This window comes from Trichechus manatus, unplaced genomic scaffold (assembly GCF_000243295.1).
Source record: "Trichechus manatus latirostris isolate Lorelei unplaced genomic scaffold, TriManLat1.0 scaffold00056, whole genome shotgun sequence".
NCBI lineage: Eukaryota > Metazoa > Chordata > Mammalia > Sirenia > Trichechidae > Trichechus > Trichechus manatus.
The window spans coordinates 15,168,657-15,192,846 of NW_004443992.1; the positions used below are offsets into that span (position 1 = coordinate 15,168,657).

The window sequence follows — 24,190 nt, forward strand, 5'->3', positions numbered from 1 at the left end:
GGATTTGAACTGCCAGCCTTTTGGTTAGCAGCCGTAGTAGCACTTAACCACTGTGCCACTGGGGTTTCCTTCAGTGTATGTATTTTTTGATTTACCAGGTTTCTGCCCTGAGAGTGGTATCTATGCTTTCAGAAACCCTCAGGTTTAATATCTCCAAAGAACAAACTTCTGGATTCCTATGAGATGGAACAGGCAGACCTAGGCTTCTAACCAGAGGGGCCCTGGTGATGCAGTGGTTAAGCGCTCGGCTGCTAACCAAAAGGTCTGCAGTATGAACCCACCAGCCGCTCCACGGGAGAAAGACATGGCAGTCCGCTTCCATAAAGATTACAGCCTTGGAAACCCTAGGAGGCAGTTCTACTCTCTCCTGTAGGATCACTATGAATTGGAATCAACTCAGTGGCAGTGGGGTGGGTTTTGGGCCTCTAACCATGGGTTTTCAACTGGTCTTCCTGTCTTTTGTTTCATGTTTCACCCTATCTTCCAGGATACCTTATGCCCTCTGAGTTCTGTACCCAGCTTGGGTTCTGCAAGACAGACTGGCTTGTTTCTTCTGTCTGAGTCACTGACTGTAGGCACCAAGGTTGTGCTTCCTCTGTTATGCCAAGTCACTTACCACTCTTTTATCTAGTTTTCATCTTTCAAACATTTTTAAAAATCATCTGCTGCTTATCCTGTCTCCTAGTCTCCTGGTCTTTAATCTTATGAAGTGTAACCTTCTTTTAAATGCCTTTACAGTAATTCTAGTGAGATTTCGGGAGGGAGAGGAAATAGATTTGTGGTCGGTCCAAACTTATATTTAGGACCTATATTTAAAGTGCAAATCTGAGTTTGAAGTTTTAATTCAATGTGACTGATGATACTAATGCAGACAGTTTTTTAGTTATACCTAGCATATAATTAGCATACTACTTTCCTACTAAGGCCTTGATGAAGAATTCTGTTTAAACCAGGCATCCTTCCATGTTGTCCCAATAATGTGCAATGTAGATGGAATAGTCTTCATTAATGTATAAAGTGTTAGGAATTTTCATGTTAATTAAAAGTCATTAATTCTTAACATGCATATCTAAAACTTGTCTGGTAAACAAGGGGAGAGAAAAAAATGAACTTGAGTTTTATTTTTTAGTATGTTAAAACAAGAGGCATTAAACACAATGGGAAAAGTCAGTGAGTGAGGACAGGATATCAATACATACCTGACCTTTGATGGTAAGGTTTGGGTTGTGATTTACTGATCATATTAAGTATGATTATTTTTTAGTGTTGCCATTCAACCTTAAGTCTACCAGATACCCCCTTTCTTTTTTTTAAAGATGGTAAAATTCCATCTTCTCTGTTACTTGTATCAAATGAATGAAGTAAGATCAATACTCTTCTTTGTCCCTGTCTAGCCTAATGACCAACCGAAATAATACTAATGAACACTAAATTGTCAGTAGTGTTTCTGCAGTTGATTTTTTTCAGTATTTACCTTTTACATCTTTATGTTTATCAGTGTAGTTTATTGAGGTTGTGAACCAGCAATGGCAAGGCTTCAAGCACAGAGGACAGTTGTCTTAAATTCTTAAGCAAGATGAGGGGCAGGTAATCTGATGGCAGACACATCCAGGCTCTGCTCAGACACTTAATTCTGCCAGCTTCTAGTCTAAGAGAAGTATGAGTGTTCTTGATATGGAAAAGTTCAAGTAGTTAGAAGTGAGTGGTTTGTCCCCTGCTTAGATGTTAGGTACAGAGCGTTCCTGCATTCATCTTTTTCTGGTCACCTTTAAATTTGGGAATGGCCTGGGTTAAAAAAAAAAAAAAAAAAAAAAAAGCTGTTTCTGGCCATTGCCCTGGAGTGGATAATTCCACAATCTGTTTTCAAGCAGGAGTTTAGAGTAGGCTTGGACTGATGGGGAAGCATTCAGTGTTTCTTCGGCTGTGTCTCACCAGTAGACCAGAAGTTCCTGACTCATTAAATCACTAAAATTCACTAAACCCCATAGGGCTGTGAGACCAACATTTAAAATTTTTAAATGTTTTAGCTCTGATATTTTCAAAGATAAACCAATATGCATTCATAATAGGAAAAAATTTTTTAAATAGGAGAAAATGTCACCTAAAGCTCTACCAACTAGTGTATATTTTGGTACATTTCCTTTCTGTTCTTTTTATTCCCCCTATGTGTGGGGTTTTGGTCAGAGTTGATTTTTGTTATGTTGCAGTAGTGTATGCCATGTTATCCCCTAAGAGTAGTGACCTTAAAAGATAATCTCCATCCACTTAAAGTATTTGAATGAATGAATTTTCAGTTCACATTCTGTATACGTTTTTGAGATTATAAAAGCAAATTACATATTAACTGAATAACTTAAGAAGCATATCAGAATTTAGATATAGTTTAAAAATTTCTGGCTTGAAGGAGAAGTTAGTCCTCCAAAAAGTAATACTTTTCAAAAATATAACATCTAGGACTTTTTGTTAATAAGAAGTATGTGGCTTTGCAGTAAAACATCTGGAACAAGGAAAATGGTATTTTATGTACTATACAGATATTGCTGATTATTGCTACTGGCAGTTTTTAAATGCTCTGTGTTTTAAAAAGCATCAACCAGATCTTCTCCCTGCCCTGCCTTTCATGTACTTGTTGTAACAGCATGGTAAAATGATTTTATTTTAGGAGGAAGGAAGGCTCATCTGAATTAGTAAACAAAACAAAACAAAAAACACACATCATTGGTTTTCTGTGGCTTAAAGAATGCTATTGTTATATTCAACTACTTAAAGTGACTGGGATTTTGGATATTGGTCTTATTTTTAAAGAAGAGAATTGTCAACATAGTTTAGGCTATTTTAGTATCTGACTATTGCTATATTCTTGAACTCTTTGCAAATAAATGGATACTTCTAAAGTGTTTTAAAGCTAATTTCTCTAGAGAGCTGTACAAATTCATTGCCACTTCTGTATCACTGCAGATAAATTCTCACTAAATTGTATCTGTATTAAGATTTACCTTCCAAATTGTAATTGATTTTGAAAAGTAATTTGTCAAATACTTGCTGAATTTGCCTCAGATTCTGTGCTTGGCAGCTGGAGGTAGAAGAGTCCTCCTCCCTTCCCTAAAGAAGCTTACTGTCTTATCGGGATACCCTGCAAGCAATCACTATCATATAACAAGTGTTAAACTAGATGTGTGCCATACAGAAGAACAGTTTTGTGGTGTAGTTGATTGTTGGTAAAGGTTCTCGGAAAGTAGTTGGGCTCAAGCTGGCTGGGACAAGGAGGAGGAAAAGGGCATTGCAGGCAGACAGCAGTGTGAGCACAAAGTGTCTTTATGTGTGTCAAATAACCCATAGAATAAAATTAATAAATTCCTCAAATGAATGGAAAGCATCCTCTGAGGTTATCACTTGAGTAATATAATGGCAGTTTTATTTAAACATAAAGTGAAAGTAAATTCCCAGGGTTGGTTTTGTTATCTGGTTTTTGGATGTGAGAGACTCTTAAAGCAATATTCTTTTTATCTTCTAGATCAGGAAACTGAGGCCCAGAGAGACCTCTGGCCCACTAGCTTGTTAGTGTCAGAGCAGCCTGCCACGAAGAGCCTCTGATCCTCAAACATCGCTTGTTTCATCACACTGTCTCCTGAACTAATACACTTATTAGTAGTTTATTAGTTTCTGGCTTTCATTTATTGCAATAAAATGCTCTCATGTCAGTATTACTTAAGGCATTACATTTTACTGCAGTAAATGAATAGTACAAATAGAAAATCTCATCTGCTTTTCATTACTTAAGGAAAAAAACACTGAAATCTTATTCTAAACTTTTTACATTATTTTCATTTTTCATGCTGTATGTTTTTGAAATTATAAAAGTTACACATTAACTAAATAGCTTAAGAAACATATAAGTTTAGATACAATTAAAAAAAACTTCTGGTTTAAAGGAGAATTTAGTCCTCCAAATAATAATTACAAATAGTATTATGAATAGTATTTGTAATAGATGCTTGTCAGATTCGATTATATGTACCAAAGCAAGGGCAGCATTTTATAACCCATTCCTCAAATGTTTTCTGTGGAAATTAGAATGTCCAATGGGTTTCCCATATAGCCGGCCGCACAGGATATCACACTCAGGCAGTTCATGAAGTGCAAGAAATTTCTTAATGCTTTATCGTTTGACATTTTAACTAAGGAAGGAAAAACACACTTTTATAGACTTAACTTACTGTGACATTTTCTTCTATTTCCCTTCCCCTTCAGGTATCTCCAGGGCAGCTTACTAAAAAGTATAGCTCATGCTCAACAATATTTCTAGATGACAGCACAGTCAGCCAGCCTAATCTTAGAACCACAATAAAATGGTGAGTACAACTAGGTTGCCAAGGCTGAGTGACAGACCCCCCTATGCTAAAAGCGGCCAAGCTATACATGATTGTCTTAGTCATTTGATTGTCCTTTTTAGTGATCAGTTTAAGAAACTGGTGTCAAGTATATATTGATTTCAAGGACCTAAATATGAATTTCAATTTCCATTTTAATCCTATAGTGCATGGTAGAAGGGGGAAGCCAATTTAGCAAATAAGGAATCTTAGGAAAAGTGTTCCTCTTTATTTGATGGATTTATATTGTCATGACATTGTTGAACATAATGAGAAGGAGGTGCTTTTTATTGGGTGTTTCTAGGAGAAAATTAGTTCTTTGTGAGTTATAGGCCTAAGACAGTGTGTACTACCTTGGAAGCTACTCTTGGAAGAAGGGACAGCTTGTCCCCTACTGGCACCAGAGTGTATCTGCATTTAAATTTAATTGAATTTTGTCAGATTTTTCGCCTCATGCTTTTTCCCCTCTGCAGTGTTTCTGTATGAAAATTCAGTTCTCCTTTTCAACCAGTCTTAAAAAACAAATTCTTAAGTTTAATTTCTTACTTGATGAACTTTGTTCAGCAGGGAATAATGAAAGAGATGAAGTGTTGGAAACATAGCTGTGGTCAGGTCTGTACTTAAGCAAACGTGAACAGTCATGATGATGACAACTATTCTTCATTTCTGGGGATACCTTAGAGATGCATTTTCAAAACATCCCAAGCTAAACCTTTCAAGCTTATGTAAAAAACTGTGCAGAGCTTCCTGACTCTATTGGGGTTGTCCAGGAAACATTATTAACATCTCGAGATAATGAGCGCTGATTTTCAAAACACAGTTTGGGAAATACTAGTCTAGAATATTAATACCCCCAATTTTATTTTTCAACCTTAAAATCATAATTAGCTTATAAACTTAATTTTGTTTCTTATGTACCAGCTTTTTAAAGCTTTTATACTTCAATTAAAAATAGCAAGTTCACAACCATAATAATGGAAGTTTCCTCTCTCGCTTGTAACAGTAGTTAAGATCAAATCATTTTTCAGCAAAAACTGAACCTTGAGCCTTGGCACCTATTTAGTAATCACTGAATGTTTTTATTCAGTCATGGGCCCAAATCCATGGGTGAAAAACAGACTTTAAAGTCTCCAGCTTCTTTTGAGTTTAAAAAGATCCTGATGGTTCAGTATATACAGTAAGTCCCTGAGTTAAGAACGTCTGACTTAAGGACAGCTTGTATTTAAGAATGGCACTCGCTGCTTCACCGTGCACTGTAATGTTATATAAATTTGCCCTCACTTTGAAACAATTGAACCAACTCCTACTTGCAGCAAATTCTTCATCACAGTCACCGTCGCTTGATGTACGTGCAGCTTTTAAATCATTGAAAAAGCTTGAGCCTTTTCTTGCACTAAAGTTAGGCTAAGTAAGAACTGGATGTACCTGTTCCAATTTACCTACAAATTCAACTTAAAGACAGGCTTAGGAATGCATCTCATTCTTAATCTGAGGACTGCCTATAATTCAAGAGTAGCTTTTTTTAGGACTAATTTTTTTTCAAACAAGTAGGTTTTATGCTTCTTTCCAGTTTAAATAGTCTAATTTTTAGAAATTTGCTTTTGGAAGTACAGTAAGTTTTAATTTGCTGTCATTAAGTTTTAAAAATAACATTCTTCAGTATAATAGAGAACAAATTTACTTAGCAAATTAATAGGGCAAATTGGCTTTTAGAAAGGATTTTGAAAATGTTATTGTGTAATAGTACATTGTTCTAAGTGGGGTTGGCGAGCAATTTTTTTCAAAATATATGTCGGCAAACAAGTTCAAGCTCTCCCCTCTTACATCCCCCCCCCCCATTTATATACTCTCAAACCTTTTGGTAGGCATATGTGAGGCATAATTATATGGCCAAAAGCATCCCAGGTGATTCTGATCTTAACCCTAACTCAGTGGTTCCTAAACTTTGCTGCACTTTGGAATCACCTGAGGAGATTTAAAAAGAAATCCTGATGTCCAAGTTGTACCCAGTGTCAATAAACCAGAATGTCTGGGGGTGGAAGGCGGGCAGTTTTTAAAGATTCTCAGGTGATTGCAATAGTAGAAAGAGCTGCTTCTGACCATTGATGGGACCTTGGGCAAGTCAGTTTTAAGCCTTGGTTCCCTTATCTGTAAAACAGGTTGTTGGATTAAGTGGCATCTAAAGTTTGGTGGTCCTTTTCAGTATACAGCTTCAAATTCTGTGATTTTAAAATTATTTTGGAGATGAAACTGTTTGAAGCACTGTAGAAGTATCCATCTTTGATGCTAATAATGTTACTTGTTCATTAAAAAGGTATCTTAAACTCCATAAGCACATTTTCAAAGAAGTAACAGCTTCTTTTTAAAGTGCTAATATTCTGTAGATCTACTTTTAAAATTCAGATTTGCCTTCCCGCAATTATTTTGAGCTTCATTTTAGGCACTGAGGGCAAGTGGAAGCATAAAATTTATCCAAGAGAAGCCCTCTGGTCCCTAGTACACAACAGCTGTGGGTAATTTAGGAATGCAGTAACTTAGAGTATCTGTTGATTAATGTTTCATTTAAACTGATTTCAGAATACTTGCCATTAGTATTATATTGTGTAGTAGTATGCTGCATTGCTAGCACTGCTTATATAAGAATAGCTAGTCTCATCGTCGATTTTATGACTTTATAGATACTTGAATTTGCTAATAAACTTTCTACTAATAATTATGCAAAATAATTTTAAATGATATTATCTGGCATAAAGTACCTTTTTAAATTTACTTTTAGGGAAATAATGGAAAATGGGTGAAGCAGGTGAATAGTGAACTAAAATCAGCTGAAATGCAGTACCTACCAACTTTAAAAAAGCACAGAAAATAAACACTACGTGGCTTAAACTTAAGCATATGTACAAATAGATATAACTTGCACGGGATGAAAGGTTCATGGGTAGAAGGGCAAATGATGGGAAATATGTAATAATTTATATATCATAATATTCATTATAACTTATAATATTCATGCACACTGCCTAGCATTTTAATTCTCCTATTTTTGCCAAAAGCCAAAGAACTAACAAAGGAAAAAGTGCCTGTGAGGAACTCTTCTGAATTAGAAGATTTGGGGGCCACGGAAGCCCTTCTCTCTCCCCTCTTTTTAAAGAAATGTCTTCATACCTAAAAAATGATAAAATTCGTTTTTACAAATAATTTTTTTTCCTCCACAGTGTGACCTTAGCAATATATTACCACATAAAGAACAGGTGAGCTCTGTTAAAACCTGTCTTGTTATTCCAGCTAATTACTTTGCATGATAACAAGTTTATGTTAGGTAATGTCTATAGACATTATTGGAGTAAGCTGTAGAGTGCTTTTATTACAATATTAAAGTGAATAATTTGTTTTTTGTCTCAGTGTTCTTTTATCTCTAAAATTGAGGATCCCAAAGAGCATTTGTTTATGTTAGTTAAATTAATATTTACTGTTTTAGAAATTAAAATTGACAATTTAAAAAATAAATCCAGTGTATGTTAACAGGGTTTCTCAACCTTGGTGCCATTGATGCTTTAAGCTAGATAATTTTTTGTTGTGAAAGGTTGTCCTGTACACTGTAGGGTGTTTAGCAGTATCCCTGGTCTCTGCCTAAGAAGCCCTGGTGGTGCAGTGGTTAAGTGCTTGACTGCTAACTGGTAGTTAGAACTCACCAGCCTCTTAGTGGGAGAAGAGACCTGGCAATCTACTCCTGTAAAGATTACCGCCTAGGAAACCGTGTGGGGCAGTTCTGCTCTGTCATATAGGGTCGCTGTGAGTTGGAATCAACTCAACAGCACAGCAACAACAACTGGCTTCTACCTACTAGATGCCAATATCACCCCGTCTCTGTCATCTGGTGCTGCTCTAACAGGAATACCACAAGTGGATGGATTTAGCAAAGAGAGTTTATTGTCTTAACAGTCCAGTAGGCTACAAGTCCAAAATCAGGGCATCAGCTCCACAAGGAGGCTTTCTCTCTCTGTCGGCTCTGGAGGAAAGTCCATGTCATCAGTCTTCCTTTGGTCTGGGAGCTTCTCTGCGTAGGAACCTCAGGTCCAAAGGATGCGCTTTGCTCCTGGCACTGCTTTCTTGGTGGTATGAGGTTCCTATGTGTCTCTGCTCGCTTCTCTCTCTTATATCTCAAAAGTGATTGCATTAAGAGATTAATCTTGTCAGCCTCATCAGTAAAACCTCATCACAGTGATAGAATTTACAACACACGAGGAGATCACATAAATCTCATCATAGTGATAGAGTTTACAACACATAAGGAAATCACATCAGATAACACAATCATACAATACTGGGAATCATGACCTAGCCAAGTTGCTACACACATTTTTTGGGGGACACAATTCAATCCATGACAACCCCCCAGCCCCCATTGTGACAACCAAAAGTGTCTCCAGACATAGTCAAATGTCCTCTAGGGGGAGCAGAATCGCCGCTGGTTGAGAACCACTGTGTTAAAATAAATAATACTTTTTATGAAAAATAACTATTTCCACAGAAGAATTAAAAGTGTATCATTGGTTTACAAGTCTTTTTAATGTGTGACTTAATACCAGAAAGCTGGACTGTTATATCAACTTCTGCCTTCAGTCTTTTGCAGTTTGTTGTTTTGAAGAAACAATGAGAAAACCCAGCTTCGTGCATATATATAGTCAGAAAAAGGTCTATTTTAAAAGCCTTCAGATAATTGTGGATAGTCTTTGATACCACACATGGTAGTTTCTTAAATTAGTTACAGTGGTACTTTAAACCACATCAGTGAACTTTTAGTACTCTGTTAAATTAATACCTATTGGTCTGTCTTGCACGTTGAATGCATCTGTTACCTGTACATGGTTTTATAATATGCATTGGTTGTTGGGAAAATATTGGTTCACATTTCATTTTACAGTGTCAGAAATTCACTTTTGTTAGTATGAGCCACCAACCTTAAGTATCAAGTTTCTAAGTGTTAAGCTATCAAGTTCACGGTAGAACATAAAAGTTTTCCAAATCCTAATTTTTAGCTTGAAAGCTTCAATTTTATCTTTGGCAACAAATACTACATTGTTTTCTTGAAATGACAATTTGTTAGTCATACTTACAAATAAAAATGTTCTATGAAAAAAGCTGCTAGTTCACATCTTCTTTAACACAGCCATACTTCAGATGCAGAAGTGCTTTATGAGTACTTTCCATTTATTCACTCACAAGATTAAAAAGATGAGTCCAGATTTAATGACACCATTTTTACTGTTTCATCCAGGGTGTTTCTTAAGCAAAGCCGGCTTTTTTTTTTTTATCTGAAGTATGTGGCAGCAAAGAATAGAATGATTACTATTACAGTTTGCTACCACTGCCTTGATGGAACGGGCATGTACCCACTTTTGCTTTTACACAATCATTGCAAATGTCAAATAATGAAAAAGGCAAGTAATGTTAGTATTGTTGTGAAAATAATTTGGACCTCAGGGCCTCCTGAAAAGGTTGGGGGGCATCCCCAGGGGTCTGCAGACCACCTTTTGAGAGCCACTGGTTTAAATGAGCACAGTGTATTAGTGTGATGAACTTATAAGCTAAAAGGCTCTTGTAAAATACAAAAACAGTTTTTAGCTCAAACTGTTTAAAAGAGAGAAGAAGAAATATAGAGAACCAAGGAGAGACAACCTGGGAAATCTGAACCTCATATTCAAGCTCATTAAAGTTCTAAAGACTTTATTGCCCACCACAATTGCCTTGTAAAACATTCTTGTGTATTCCATGTGAGGTTACCAAAAACCAAACCTGCTGCTGTCGAGTTGATTCCGACTCATAGCGAACCCACAGGACAGAGTAGAACTGCCCCGTAGGGTTTCCAAGGAGCGGCTGGAAGATTCAAACTGCCAACCTTTTGGTTTGCAGCCGAGCACTTAACTACTGTGCCGCCAGGGCTCCAGTATGAGGTTAGAGGAGTGAAATATATTTGGTTTACTAGCATTGCTTGTTAGGGAGGGTCACTGTTTAAAGGCATCTCTGGCTGGTCACTGTCGAAAAGATTTCACAGTACTTGGGTTGCATAAAAAGAAGCCGGGAAAACTTAAAGGCAAAATCCAGGAGAAGAATTTGTAAAACTGCTTTGTTGAAGATTAAGCTTCGCCTCTGTTCCTAGCAGGTATTTTACTAAGATGTTAACAATTCCTGAATTCATTTTTTTAATGCACATTCTTATTTTATAGAGATGCAAATAGATCCTTGGATATTTTTGATGAGAGATCACATCCACTCACAGTAAGTGTCAGCTTTACTGAGGTTGTACTTTTCTCTTATAAAGCTGTGTTTATTTCATACTGATTTGCTTTGAGATTACTAGAAGAAAAAACACTCCCTTCAGCTTAAGTCAAAATCATTTTCCTTTAAAAAGTCATTGCCACATCCACACCCTCCCACACCCCCTGCCTTATGAGTGTTGTATAAGAGTGAGAACTTGCAGCTTTGTCTAATCGGCGTGCCAAGGTGAGTCAACGTGCCCAAATAACAGATGATGTGTCTTTTCAGTAGCATCAAATACAAAGTACTTGGAAATAAACTGAATAACTATGTAAGATCTCTATGAAGAAAATTAGAAAACTATTTCAATTTAAATAAATTAGAATTACATAAAATAAATTCACTTCCTCTGTTGCATTAGGCACATTTCAAGTGCTTTAATAGTCACATGTGGCTGCTGTTACTGTGTTGGACAGTGCCTTAAGGTTACAGGGAAATAAAGTTGTTTCAAGGTTTATTGCACAGAAGTAGGCTATATGATGATCATTAAGACTTTCAAACCTAAAAATATTTACATTTGGATAGAATTCTGTTGAGGGGGAAAGTGGAAAGGAACAATGTAAATTTTCTGAACTTGTTTTTAGGTTTATTTCCAAGTACTTGGTATTTGATGTTAACTTGTGTTTTATTGACTGTGCAAAGGCATTTGACTGTGTGTCTCATAACAAATTACGGATAAGATGGTGAAGAATGGTATTTCCAGAACACTAAATTGTACTCACACAGAACCTATACATAGGCCGAGAGGCAGTCGTTCCAGCAGAACAAGGGGATACCGCATGGTTTAAAATCAGGAAGGATGTGCGTGAGGGTTGTTGCATCCTTTCACCATATGTATTCAGTCTGTATACTGAGTAAATAATCTGAGAAGCTGGACTGTATGAACAAGAACAAGGCATCAGGATTGGAGGGAGATTCATTAACATCCTGTGCTACGCAGATGATACAACCTTGCCTGCTGAAAGTGATGAAGAGTTGAAGCACTTACTGATGAAGATCAAAGACTACAGCCTTCAGTATGGATTACACCTCAATGTAAAGAAAACAAAATTCCTCACAACTAGGCCCATAAACAGCAATATGATAAACAGAAGATATTGAAGTTGTCGAAGATTTCATTTTACTTGGATCCACAGTCAACACCCTTGGAAGCAGCAGTCATGAAATCAGACGATGAATTGCATGGGGCAAATCTGCTGCAAAAGACATCTTTAAAGTGTTAAAAAACAAATATGTCACCTTGAGGACTAAGGTGCACCTGACCCAAGCCATGGTGTTTTCAGTCACCTCATATGCATGCGAAATGTAGACAATGTATAAGGAAGACCGAAGAAGAATTGATGCCTTTGAATTATGGTGTTGGCGAAAAATATTGAATATACTATGGACTGCGAGAAGAATGAACAAATCTGTCTTGGAAGAAGTACAGCCAGAATACTGCTTAGACACGAGGCTGGTGAAACTTTGTCTCACGTACTTTGGATGAGTTATCAGGAGGGACCAGTCCCTGGAGAAGGACATCATGCTTGGTAAAGTAGAGGGTCAGCAAAAAAGAGGAAGACCCTTAATGAGATGGATTGACACAGTGGCTGCAACAGTGGGCTCAGACATAGCAACGATTGTGAGGATGGTGCAGGACCAGGCAGTATTTCATTCTGTTGTACATAGGGTCACTATGAGTCGGAACCAAATGACGACACCCAATAACAACAAATTTGTGCCTGTATTTTTCTTTAATGGTTGGTGGTGGGTATTGAATCACTATGGCATTTTAAGATCCCATTGTTTATATTTGAAGGACTAAAAGATATATCACCCAATCAAAATTATTTTAAGGGGCATGTGGGCACAGATATGAACACTGCTATCTTAAGATTACTGAAGAATTTTTCTTTAGTGGGTACTGATATTGCATCTTTTCTTCTTTCAGCGAGAAAAGGTTCCGGAGGAATACTTTCAACATGATCCTGAACACAAATTTATTTACAGATTTGTCCGTACTCTTTTCAGCGCTGCACAGCTAACAGCTGAATGTGCAATAGTAACTTTGGTAAGACATTTCTTCTGTCATAAAACATCTTTAGAAGTTTCTGTCTTATACACCATGGTATGATCCTGTTTTTCAAATAAAAGTAGATTCCTGAAATTTTCATCAGAACTTTATTAAGAGAAGCCCATCAAAGGAAAGTACACACATTCAAGCTTAATAATCATTACAGTTTAAAATGTTGCCATTGCTTTTCCCATCACAAAACAGTTGCTATTGAAGGCAGCAGGAGAGATTTCTGCTCTTTCCCTCCCTACTCTAAGCCCACACATTCACATGCAGTATACCCACATGCACACATATGTGGTTTGTTATGGGGAATGGGGAACAATAACAAGACCACCTGGCCCGCAGGCAGAGATCAACTCAGTGTAGGTCTAAGATGAGTCCCAGGCGCTAGTCCCCAGGCAATTCTGATGTGTGTCCTGATTGAGAACTACGGCCCTAAATTCTCTATTCCTTGGATGATGGGTGTTAACCCATACCTGCTTGCCTTCTGTGCCTGCTCTTGAAGTTGTCCAGGATGGTAGTGCCAGTAGTGCTTGGAAAGACTTTTGCTAGTTAGCCTGCTGAGCTACCTTTGTATCATCCATACAGAATTACTGTGGTAAGATTTTATCATTTAAATCCCATTCAGGTGAGAGATGGTTGGGATTGTTTTACTCCTTCCTACAGCAAACTTAAAAAGAAAGTTAACTTTATGGTTTGGAAGGAGAGAATTCTTAGGTCAGTACCTATCTCTTTAGCATCCAGTTAAAACTTAGGAGGGGAGGCATATGCTTTTGACTAGAGCCCTGTCAGTAGGCACTGGATCAGACACAGGTCTTTTCAGGAGCTGCAGGCCATTTGGAATGCCTAGCACATGCTAAGAGAGCAAGAGTGGTACTTCCATACCTAGAGATAAATAAGGCAGGAAGAAGAATATCTGGGTTGGAAGAGGGGGGCTCATTTTACACATTAAGGCTTGATATACCTGTGAGGTAGCAGAGTGGCAATGTCTGGTAATCACTTGGAGCATGAATTTGGGCTAGAAGTTGCTCATTCTTTAAGTACTCACGGAATACCTAATCCATGCCACTATTCTGAGTATTGGGGATAGAGGAGGGAACAGATTGAACAAAGTTCTTGCCTTTATGTCGTCTATATTCTACTGAGGAAGACAGCAGTGTTTCTTTTTAATGAATATTTTAAAAAATATGAATATTTCATGTAATAGTATACCAAGAAGATAAAGCAAGGTAAAGAGAGAAAAAGTGATTATAAGTGTTTACTATTTTAGATAGAATAGTCAGGAAGAGCCTCTCTAAGGAGGTAACATTGGAACAATGACCTGAATGAACTGAGAACACAGCCATGTAAAGATAAGGAGACCTGACATTATAGGCAGAGGGAATATGTGCAAAGACCCAGAGGCAGGAGCATGTTTAGTATATTCAGGGAACAGCAAGAAGGCCAGTATGATCTGAGTGACAAATGAAGGAAAGAATGCAGGAGGTGAAGTCAGAGAGGGCCATCGTCATATCTCCTCAGGCCTTGTAGCTTGTAGACCATGGGAAAACTTCTGGCAGATCTTGAGCATGGAAGTTAAGGGCTCTTACTTTAAGAGGTTGTTCTGGCTGCTTTGGGGAGAATAGACTGTAGTTGGAAGGCAGAGGAGAGAGGAGGCAGTTGCAGTGATACAGGTGAGAGGTGATAGGTGGTGACTCTTATTCTGAAGAATAAGAATTGGTCCTTGATGAAGGTGCCTTTAACAAGAATTGCTAAGAGATTAGAGAGGGATGACTCATAGGTAGGTTTTTGGCAGCAGCACTGAGGCTACAGGTTATTAGGGAAGCCGGGGGCAGAGTTGGGATGAAGAGCTCTGCTTTGTGTGTGTGAAGGCACTGATGGCCTTGGAAGAGTAGTTTCAGTAGAGCAATAGTGGCAGGGGATGGGCTAAAATAAAGTAAATTAAGGAGAGAATGGAAATGAGAAACTGGCATCAGGACATGGTACTGTGAACAAAATGAGAGGAACATACTAGGGGCTGTGAGGGGTGTAGTGGGAACAACGAAAGCACATTCATATCGGGGAAAGTCTGTAGAAGTTCTTCAAAAGGAGACATCATAATTCTGCAGAAGTGGGCATGGTTGGGATCAAGTAGCCTTTAGTAGGAAGAAAGAAATAACTTTCTCTGACACAGAAGGGCAAATGGTATACAGGAGTATCAGCACATGACAAGTTTGCCAGTAAGGGGGCAGGAAGGTGGGGGATTGCCAATTTTAAGTGCCTCTTAGGATACTTGAGAGCACTGAGCTTTTGGGAATGGGAGCAGAATTTCACTAAGACTACGATGTCATGTTCAGTAACTATTTGTCAATCTGATAACTTTCAGACAGTAAACATACTGTTTAAAAATTGACTTTTTCTTTTTGTCTTTATACAAAGAGTTCAAATAGCATATATACCCTTATGCAGAGCATCATCTGAGGTAAACAAATCATAGCTTACCTCTATAATCTTTTCCTAACTTTGTTAACTTCACCCTGTTCTTTGTAGAATAATGTTTGATACATGTAAAATGATACATGAAATCATCTCACAAACTAACTGGCAGATTTTGAAGAATCTCAGGGACAGAGATTGGTTGGTCTGTCACTGCCTTTTAATCAATAGGAATTGACTAAGCTATAGATTATGTAAGGCAGAAAACAAGTTATCATGAAATGATAATGGAGACGTGAGAAATAGGGGCTATGAGACAGAGCATCCTTTTGCATACATGTGTTCCTTGTGAAGGTCCTAAACACAGGGATGTGCTACCGTTGTGCAGACCAGGCTGCAGTGCACTTCTGTGAAGCCGCCTGGCATGCTGCACTGCATAGCAGCCACTGGGAGGCTCTCTTGCCTGCTAGTTTGTATCCTCAAGCTAGCACCACAAAAGGGTTAGTTATTGTGAAAAGGTGAAGATAAAAATATGCTCAGAATTACTAGGGCTTTACATATTTAAACACTACATATGTGTAAAATCATTACATAACAGCCAGCACATTGCACATGGCAGGCTCTTGAGTAGTTACTGAACGTGGTTAATTCACACTAGGCCTGTATATGCTGTCCTTTTTGAGTGTGATGGTCATAACAGAGTGCCTCCTACAGGATGCCCTTTGCTGAAATGTCCAGTCATTCCTGTGACCAAAATTGGGCTGGAAATTGCATGGGCAGAGTAGATAACAGAGGTATCTGACTTAAAACCAGGATCTGGCCTCTTGTTCTGGCCGACTGAGCAAAGTCTCTGTAGAACATAAGAGTAAACAGCATTTTCTAGTCAAAAACAGATGCAATCTATCATAACAGTTCTTATCACAGCACTTAAACTGAACTAAAATCAAAGACCAGTGCTCTACTTTTGCAGGTTTACTTAGAAAGGCTTTTAACTTATGCTGAGATCGACATTTGTCCCACTAACTGGAAAAGAATTGTTTTGGGAGCCATTCTTCTTGCCTCCAAGGTTTGGGACGATCAGGCTGTATGGAATGTGGACTACTGCCAGATCCTCAAGGACATTACAGTTGAGGACATGTGAGTTTGTAAGGTTTTGGTGAACTTTCTAACCATTTTCCAGTACCTCATTTGCTCCCGTAAAGTTTACATTTTAATAAATATTTTTAAATACAATAAATACAACATTGCGGAGAACTGAAATAGGCATAAAACTACATACTTCTTTCTCTCCAGCTGTGGTATAACAGTTCATATTTTCCATCATTAATTGGTAGTTGTTTTGTTATTGTTGTAATAATCTGCTTGTGATAAATTAAAATGTATTTTTCTGATCGTTTTTGGCAAACATTTTATAAGCTTACTACCAGAACAACATAGGATAGTAAATATGGCTCTTTTAAAGTTGTCTTCCAGTCCCAGTCCATTTATAAAGGGCATACCTCTGGCCTTTGAAATAAGTGTTTGACCACTGTTAAGGAATTAGTTGGCCTCCGGAGCATTAAGAGGTTATAGCTTCAACCTGAGTCACACATTGTATATTTCCTTTTGCTGATCCCACCCCCTCCCCTCTTTTTGTTCATTGGAGATCTCTTGTGCCAGAAACCATGCGATAAACAGATAGGCATTCCTTGGCAGGACAAAATTAAATAGCCACACATAAAAGTTTCAGATCCTTCCTGCTCCTGCCTCCTCCCTATTAAGAGTGTTCTGTGTATTTAGAGGTAGGTCTGAGGGGTTTGGAAGTTCCTTTCTGGGGCTGTCTGAGAAGCATCACTGGGCATCACGCAGTCCTCACCACTTGAAGAGTCTCCTGGGACACTTAGCTTGGTGTGGCGTCCTGAGTTGACTGTGAGAGTGCAAGCAGCCTGGCTTAGTAATGAAGCTGCTCAAAAAACTGCATGCTAACATGAGTCCAAAATACCAAACCTAATGAGGGCGTCTGATCAGGCCTCCCTGATGGCTGTGAGTTCCCCGAACGTGCTAGACAGGGTAAGCTGGAGAGAGGTTTCTAGCAAAGATGCTCAGTTGCCCCCTTGACAGTGAAAATGTCTTTGTGGGTGGCATTTAAGAAAATATGAAAGGACACCTCTTTGATTATATTGAGCAGCATAAGATCAAGATCATGACAGGCAGTAGCAAGAGTTTGTTTTTGTTACCTTTGACTGTTGTTATTCCAGATAAGACTATCATGTGAAATTACCAAACTGTATTTACAAGGGAAGTGAGGATACTTCTGATTAAAAGAGAGATCAGTGATTATTGGTGTGGAAATGACCACTTGGATAATGGTGTAAACTGAGTGGTCATGGTGATATTGCTGGCACCCATCTTAGGGAAGGGTGTGGCCGCAAAGGAAATCTCCATAATAGATTTGCAACAGACTGAAGTACTTTGGGAAATTGCAGAAGCAAAGTGGTTTTGATTGCTATTGTTATCAGTCTTCACACTGGTCCCTTGAAAGGAGGAATGCTAGCCCTGCCATGATGGGAGCTGGTATTTTCTCAAAATCTGCAGCTAAGCCAGCTGGGACCCTAGTTCTAGTTACAGCATCAGAGAACACGCAAGGGAATGTGTAAGTTTTCACAGATGAGAACTTCAGGAGCAGTAGTAGCAGGGTTTGGCTACCAGGAGACTAGTTCTTAACAATCCTTTTTGTGTATAAACAGAGAAACAACAGGAGCTATGCTTATAACAGGTTGCTCTTTCAAAATTAGCATTGCAACAAAGTGTTTAGTATACATTTGTTTCGTCTCCATGCTATTGACTGCTATCTGTAATGGTCTCATTGTGAGTCTAAACTGAAAAAAAATTTAAATTGGGTCCTGTCTGATTTTTATTAAAAGTTTCTACATGTCTTAGTAGAATATATTTTCCTTCAAAAGAATAAGTTAAACTGAGCAGCTGCTACTCAGAAAATTTGCTTTGCCTGTAAATGGCATGCTATTCAGCCATCTAGTCATTTAAAAAAAAAAAAACCCAGAAGATGCATATTCTGTGGACATAATGTTTTCCTTCAGTGATTAAACCTCTATTAATAGACATGTTAATCCTATGAAGTACTGTATTTCTACACAATTAAAATGTATTAATGGATAAACTATAAAAGGGATAGTGAAGTGCATTTATTCCTGTAGTAAATTAAGTCCTGATTAGCTGATTATCAAAACATCTGATTTACATTTCTATAGACTTACGGCTATATGAACAGGAAATTAATTTTGGAAGTATGTTTATTTGGATTTTAAGTTCAATAAATGAGACAACCACATCTCTGCTCATATTCTAACAGTTCTCCATATAGGAGAACACTGTGCATTTGTTGACCTTCCCCATGGATAATATTTTAAAACTTTAAGACCAAGAAGCTAAATGTGTTGTCAGATAAACCTCTCATATTTGTTCAGGTATTTATCATTTTTAATAACTCTCTAATGTGATTACTGTGAAGGTCGTAAGATTCACCAATTTTATGTTTTTACTTAAACACTTGTTAAGTTCATATATCAAAAGACTCTCCCAACATTCTCCTTTCCTATTTGATTAAACTGGCCCCTGCGTGTATGGCTGCACGTGTGTCTACTTGTTCTGGGAGGGGCAGTGGGTGCTCAGCATCTCAAGGCTTCATCCCCAACACAGGAGAGACATCACATGAGTTCACAGGTCTAGAGAGGTCATATTGTAAAATGGATTTAGTCTAGGCACGATGTCTATCTTTGATCTGTCTTCCAAAGCTTAAAAAAGAGTATCCTGTTTTGTCATAGTGACAGTTTCTCACCCTAGCAAGATGAAGGTGAGCAGAAACTTGTGTTCTGCCCTTTGACATAGCGCCTTGCACTGGGGGAGGGTATTCCCTTCCCTGCGAATGTAGCTTGCTTGCTTATTTATTTATTTATTTATTTAAGATGAATCCTTGTTGCCTCAAGAGGTTTTCCCCCTCAGAAATAATAGCAGTGGCTCTCGATGGATCCATTTGTTGCCGTGGTGACGTGCCCACTCCTTTTGTTGGTGTATATCTACTTCAATAAGCCCCTTCCTGCTGTCAGCCCGGTGAAAATGTCTGCAAGTTCTTCAGAGCTAATAAACAGCATACATCACTGCTTTCATCTGATCACTATAGTGGGGCCTGTTAGTGAGCCTGGAGTATGAATCGTACAGCTGCACTAATGGAACTCTGAAGAATGAGCCCCCGAGTCAGCAGCACGAGTGCATAAGAGGGCCATAACCTTTTCCCCCTCATCCCAAACTCCCAGTGCTGGGATGCAGAAAGGACCACAAATAGCTGTACCTTGTTCGAACACTAGTGCATTAATCTAGTGGGGGAGCCTTATTTGTTTCAAAACAGAATTTAGAGCCATCCTACTAGCTTAGAATATTTTTGAAGATAGTGCAGTTGACTAAAATTGTCCCATGTTGGTTTTGTTGTGTTCTTCCTCCTGCAGGAATGAAATGGAAAGGCATTTTTTGGAGCTACTTCAGTTTAATATTAATGTTCCTGCTAGTGTTTATGCCAAATACTACTTTGACCTTCGCTCCTTGGCAGATGACAACAACCTGAGTTTTCTCTTTGCACCTCTTAGCAAAGAAAGAGCACAGAACCTAGAGGTAAGCCTGTGAGATCACTGAGCGGGTGTTCTGTCAGCCACTGAAGCCAGTATCTTCAGCTAAACGTATTAAGTAGTGATTAGGCAAACGGAAATCTTTTAAATTAACACATGGAAGAGCTTATTAACCCTTTGGCATCATATTTCCTGTGTCTTTTATGATCCACATAAACTATAGATACTGTCTCTTCTGTGACCATAATTCAAGATATTTTTAATGAAATTTAATCTGTTTTCAATGGTTTGTCCTTTTGAACCTTCACAGAACCATACATGAATAATTTCTTAGGATTTTATACCTACATACCTAATCTGCTTACTACTTTTGACTGTCTAACTCAGTTTGCAAAATCATGTCAGTGTTTACATAACACAGTTCAATCCCATGAGTTTATTAGACATAGCATTAGTGGCTAAGCAGAGTGGCCTATACTTAAATGTATAAATGTGTGGGGTGTTTCAAATACTGGGTGTAGAAAGTACATGGGTTTTTAATGGGAATGGTAATTTTTATGGGACAAAGTAATATTTACAGCTTCTGATTTTTGGTGAGTATACAGCAAAATTGTAAAATTATCCACAGCTGAAATGGACACATACTTAAAATTGACATTTGTGTGATACCTCGGTGGTACTGTAGAATAATACGTTTTTGTACCATTAATTAGTGTGTGAGTATAATAGCACTTTTTGGTGCTTCAGTCTGTAGACCTTTCATACCCTCCAACAGAGTTCAGCACATGCCTGCCTCATTAAAATTTGCTTAGAGTGTATAATAACTAATGAAGGTTGGATAGACTAATAGCTGAATAAACACTGATTTGGCACAAGTGTATGTGCATTATGTTTAATGAACAAGTGCACAGGTCACAGATGATTCTGCTTTTAGGAGCCTGTCACAATACCTTTGACATCTTTGAAAGCCCAATTTAAGTACCCTCTTGCTCTGGAAATTTAATCATAGCCCTCAAAGGGTATTACTCTTTGCACCTTAGTGAACTGGCAGGAAGTAGCATCCCCACAGCCTGGCAATGTAGACCTCAGATATCCAATGTATCAGTAACTATGAACGATCTAAAGGAGTCTGGATATGTGGCTTATCATCAGTGATCCTTTTTTAAGATTGGAATCTTTTTTTAAAATTCTTGTACCTGTGTTCTATTTGATTGCTTTTCCTAGGCCATTTCCAGATTGTGTGAAGACAAATACAAAGACTTGTGCAGAGCTGCTATGAGAAGGTCTTTCAGTGCTGATAATTTCATTGGTATTCAGCGCTCTAATGCTATCCTTTCTTAAGGGGAGACATGAGGGGTTGTAACATCATGAACCCCTCATCTACAAAGACTGGAGAAATATCACCCCTCCTGCTCAAAAACCAGCAAACTTAGTATTTTCAGCTAAAGGAAGGACAGCGAATTCAAGAGACTCACGGACAGCAAGGATTACATGTCATAGGAAAGAATGGGACCTTGTCAGTGCAACACACTCTTCTGTCCTTTTTAATATAAACGGAGTTACAAAAACCACTTCAAAGTGAAAGCTCACAGATATTTGCTTACTGTGTAGGCTGATAGCTGTGAACTGAGGTTTTTTAATTAATAGTCTAAATTTTTAGACTTTAAAGACACTAATGATATAACTTTTATGTTTTCCTATTTTTCCTGTCACCCTCTCACCCCCCAAATATTGCTGCATATGCCTTTAGAATCAATGCAGTATTACTATTAAAACATGGGACTCTTAACAACTCAAAAAGCCACTTAGAAGCAGAGACTGTAGCATGGTTAGGCATTGAAGGGTTCTTCCTACTATATCAGTGAAGCTGCTAGTCATTATTAGCAATCAGTTTAAACCAAAAAGCTGCTGGATAACACTGTCATTCAAATTCTTTGCAAGCACTAATTAATGTTTCAGCATGTTTGGGATCATAAACTTGGAAAGTATTAGTTACTGATTATCTACTTCTGTTGGGTCCATGCTGCGTTTCTTGTGAACTATAATGGTGCTTCTCATTTTCTGATAATTTTCCTCTTACTTGTTAAATAAATGTGTTAAAAGATATTTTAGTTATTCCAGCCAACATGGTGGTCCAGTGATAACAAGCAGGTAATGAAATACAAGGTGTCCTGAAAGCCTTAGTGCAATTTTCAGCTTTAATAAAGTGCACTTCAGAGCCCCAGTGCACTGCAGCAGAAGTATAAACGCTATCACACTTTTAAAAACTCGTTTGGAAGTTTAAGTTTCTCTTATACTTATTTTGTGAATTTTAAGTACGCTTTTAATTTTAATTTTTTTTCAGCCCCTCTTGAAGATGACAAACATTAACTGAAACAAAGAATTAAAATTAAAAGCTTAAATTTTCAAAATTTACAAAACTAAGTTTAAAAGAAACTTAAACTTTCGGATGATGTTTTGTAAGTTTGTAGCATTTATACTTCCACAGGTATCAAAGCTTCAAATCACTAAGACTTTTGGGACACCCTGCATCTCCATAGGCGTGCCCTCCTCTTTACTTTTTTAAATAGTTTTTTGCAGGGCTGTGAACTGTTTATCTGCTTTGACCACCTAAGTTTCTCTTCTCTACATTTGGTAAAGGAAGATTATGAAGAGCAGTGTAACTCACATCTAATAAAAGAAATTGAACCCTAATAGTGATGGATGATATGAAACAACTTTGTTATCCGACATGGTAACCTACGTGTAGTTGTCCCATTGCAAGTCTTGTTATTTAAACAAGGAACTTACACAAACTTAGGAACCCTAACTTCAGGCTTTAAAGGGCGGGGAGTAAGAATTTTAGGAGATGGATACAAAGTCACCTAAATTTGAAATAGTTTAAAAAAAAAAAAGAATTGTTCTCTAAAATCTATTTCTCCTACCTTCTCAAATGTACATCCTAGGAATTTTGCCTGTATACAAATCATTTATGGGCCAGGAATACTTTCTCTTGTCATAGCAAAACTTCACATTATATTGAGTGCTGCAGGTTCCGTCACTTATAAAGGACAGAGGCATAAGTGATAAATAATGGTATATAAAATATTACAATCTACCACCTCAAAAACATTGCTTATGGAATTTGGAGCTTGGAGACTTAAGTATTGATTGCAGTTTTAGTTTGAAAAGAATGCTACAACTTACGTGGTTTTTCTTTCTCATGTTTGTATTAAAAGAAAAGCTAATAAAACTCTATTTTAATTAAAATATGGCTAGTGTGTTTGTAACATTTTGCTCTGTTCACGCAGCATTACGTCTCTGCCTAACGCAGTTGTTTTCATTCAGTCCTAGTAGGTTTTAAAGCATTTCCAAAGCTCTGACCATCAGAAGTTGGTTTGACCCATTCCTGTAGTTAAGATGTAGTCACTTTTTTTTTTTTGCTCTTTTCAACTAGATTATAGTTTATAACACAATCATTGGCAACTGTACTGTAACAAAGTTCTATAAATAGAAGTTAAGAGTAATGCTGACATTTCTGTGTAAGTTAAGCCTTTTAAATAGATGTCGTTTTAGTGGAATTTCAATATGGAATAGCATTAAGTTAGTGGCATAGTGGATTAGATAGCATCTTTGAATTGTGCCTGAGAGGGAAAAGCACATCAGAGGAGAGAATTAAGCAAAATGTACCGAAGTAGAAGGAATTACAGGAATAGAATCAGAACATGAGGTATTTGTGGTTTCCAACAAGTTAAAGAGGAAAGAAAATGGAAGAACAGAAACTAGAATTGGGCTTGCTGTAAAGAGGGTGACTTGATGTAAGCCATAGCCCTGGTGGCACAGTGGTTAAGAGCTGTGGCTGCTAACCAAAAGGTTGGCAGTTCAAATCCACCAGCAGCTCCTTGGAGACCCTGTGGGGCAGTTCTGTTCTGTCCTGTAGGGTCGCTATGAGTTGGAATCGACTCGATGCCAATGGGTTTAGTTTTTTGTTTTTTTTTTTTTTAATATAAGCCACATAATTTGACTTCAAAATTCTATTTTTAAGCTAACATTTCAATTAGAAATATGCCAAATCTCTGTACGGCTTCAAGCCTAGCCACTCCACTTAAGCAGTTCTCACTAAATCCTGGCAGCATTGTTGCACTTTCATCCACCTTAATTCTTCGGTGCCTAAGGTCAGATCTTTAAACACCACTCCGTTCTTGATAAATTACTGATTAGGATAAGTGATGCAGACTTAGTTTAGAAGAAGAAAAAAATCTATCATATAAATCATTGTTTATAGGATGGTTTGCACCGATCTAAGGGATGCAGAAATGCCAACATACGAGTGGTCAAAGGTTAAAAAAAAAAAAAAAAAAAAACTTTTGGAGGAGGGACAATGGACATGAACCCGTGGCTTCAAGAACAAGCTATAGAATAAATAGTATCTTTGA

General features: G+C 37.7%; 1 protein-coding gene across 3 annotated transcripts in view; it reads left to right on the top strand.

The window, feature by feature from the left end:
* CCNYL1 (cyclin Y like 1) overlaps positions 1 to 23,587 on the top strand; it is a 43,780-nt gene extending 20,193 nt beyond the window's left edge. The window contains exons 4-10 of one of the 3 annotated variants that reach the window (XM_004378277.3): positions 4,252 to 4,352; positions 7,586 to 7,621; positions 10,598 to 10,649; positions 12,619 to 12,738; positions 16,130 to 16,296; positions 19,659 to 19,821; positions 21,000 to 23,587. In XM_004378277.3, coding sequence (XP_004378334.1) covers positions 4,252 to 4,352; positions 7,586 to 7,621; positions 10,598 to 10,649; positions 12,619 to 12,738; positions 16,130 to 16,296; positions 19,659 to 19,821; positions 21,000 to 21,116 — 756 coding nt within the window. In that variant the 3' untranslated portion in view covers positions 21,117 to 23,587. The remainder of the gene's footprint in view (positions 1 to 4,251; positions 4,353 to 7,585; positions 7,622 to 10,597; positions 10,650 to 12,618; positions 12,739 to 16,129; positions 16,297 to 19,658; positions 19,822 to 20,999) is intronic. The other 2 variants (XM_023733038.1, XM_004378278.2) reach the window with 2 other exon arrangements.
* The last annotated feature ends 603 nt before the right edge of the window (positions 23,588 to 24,190 follow it).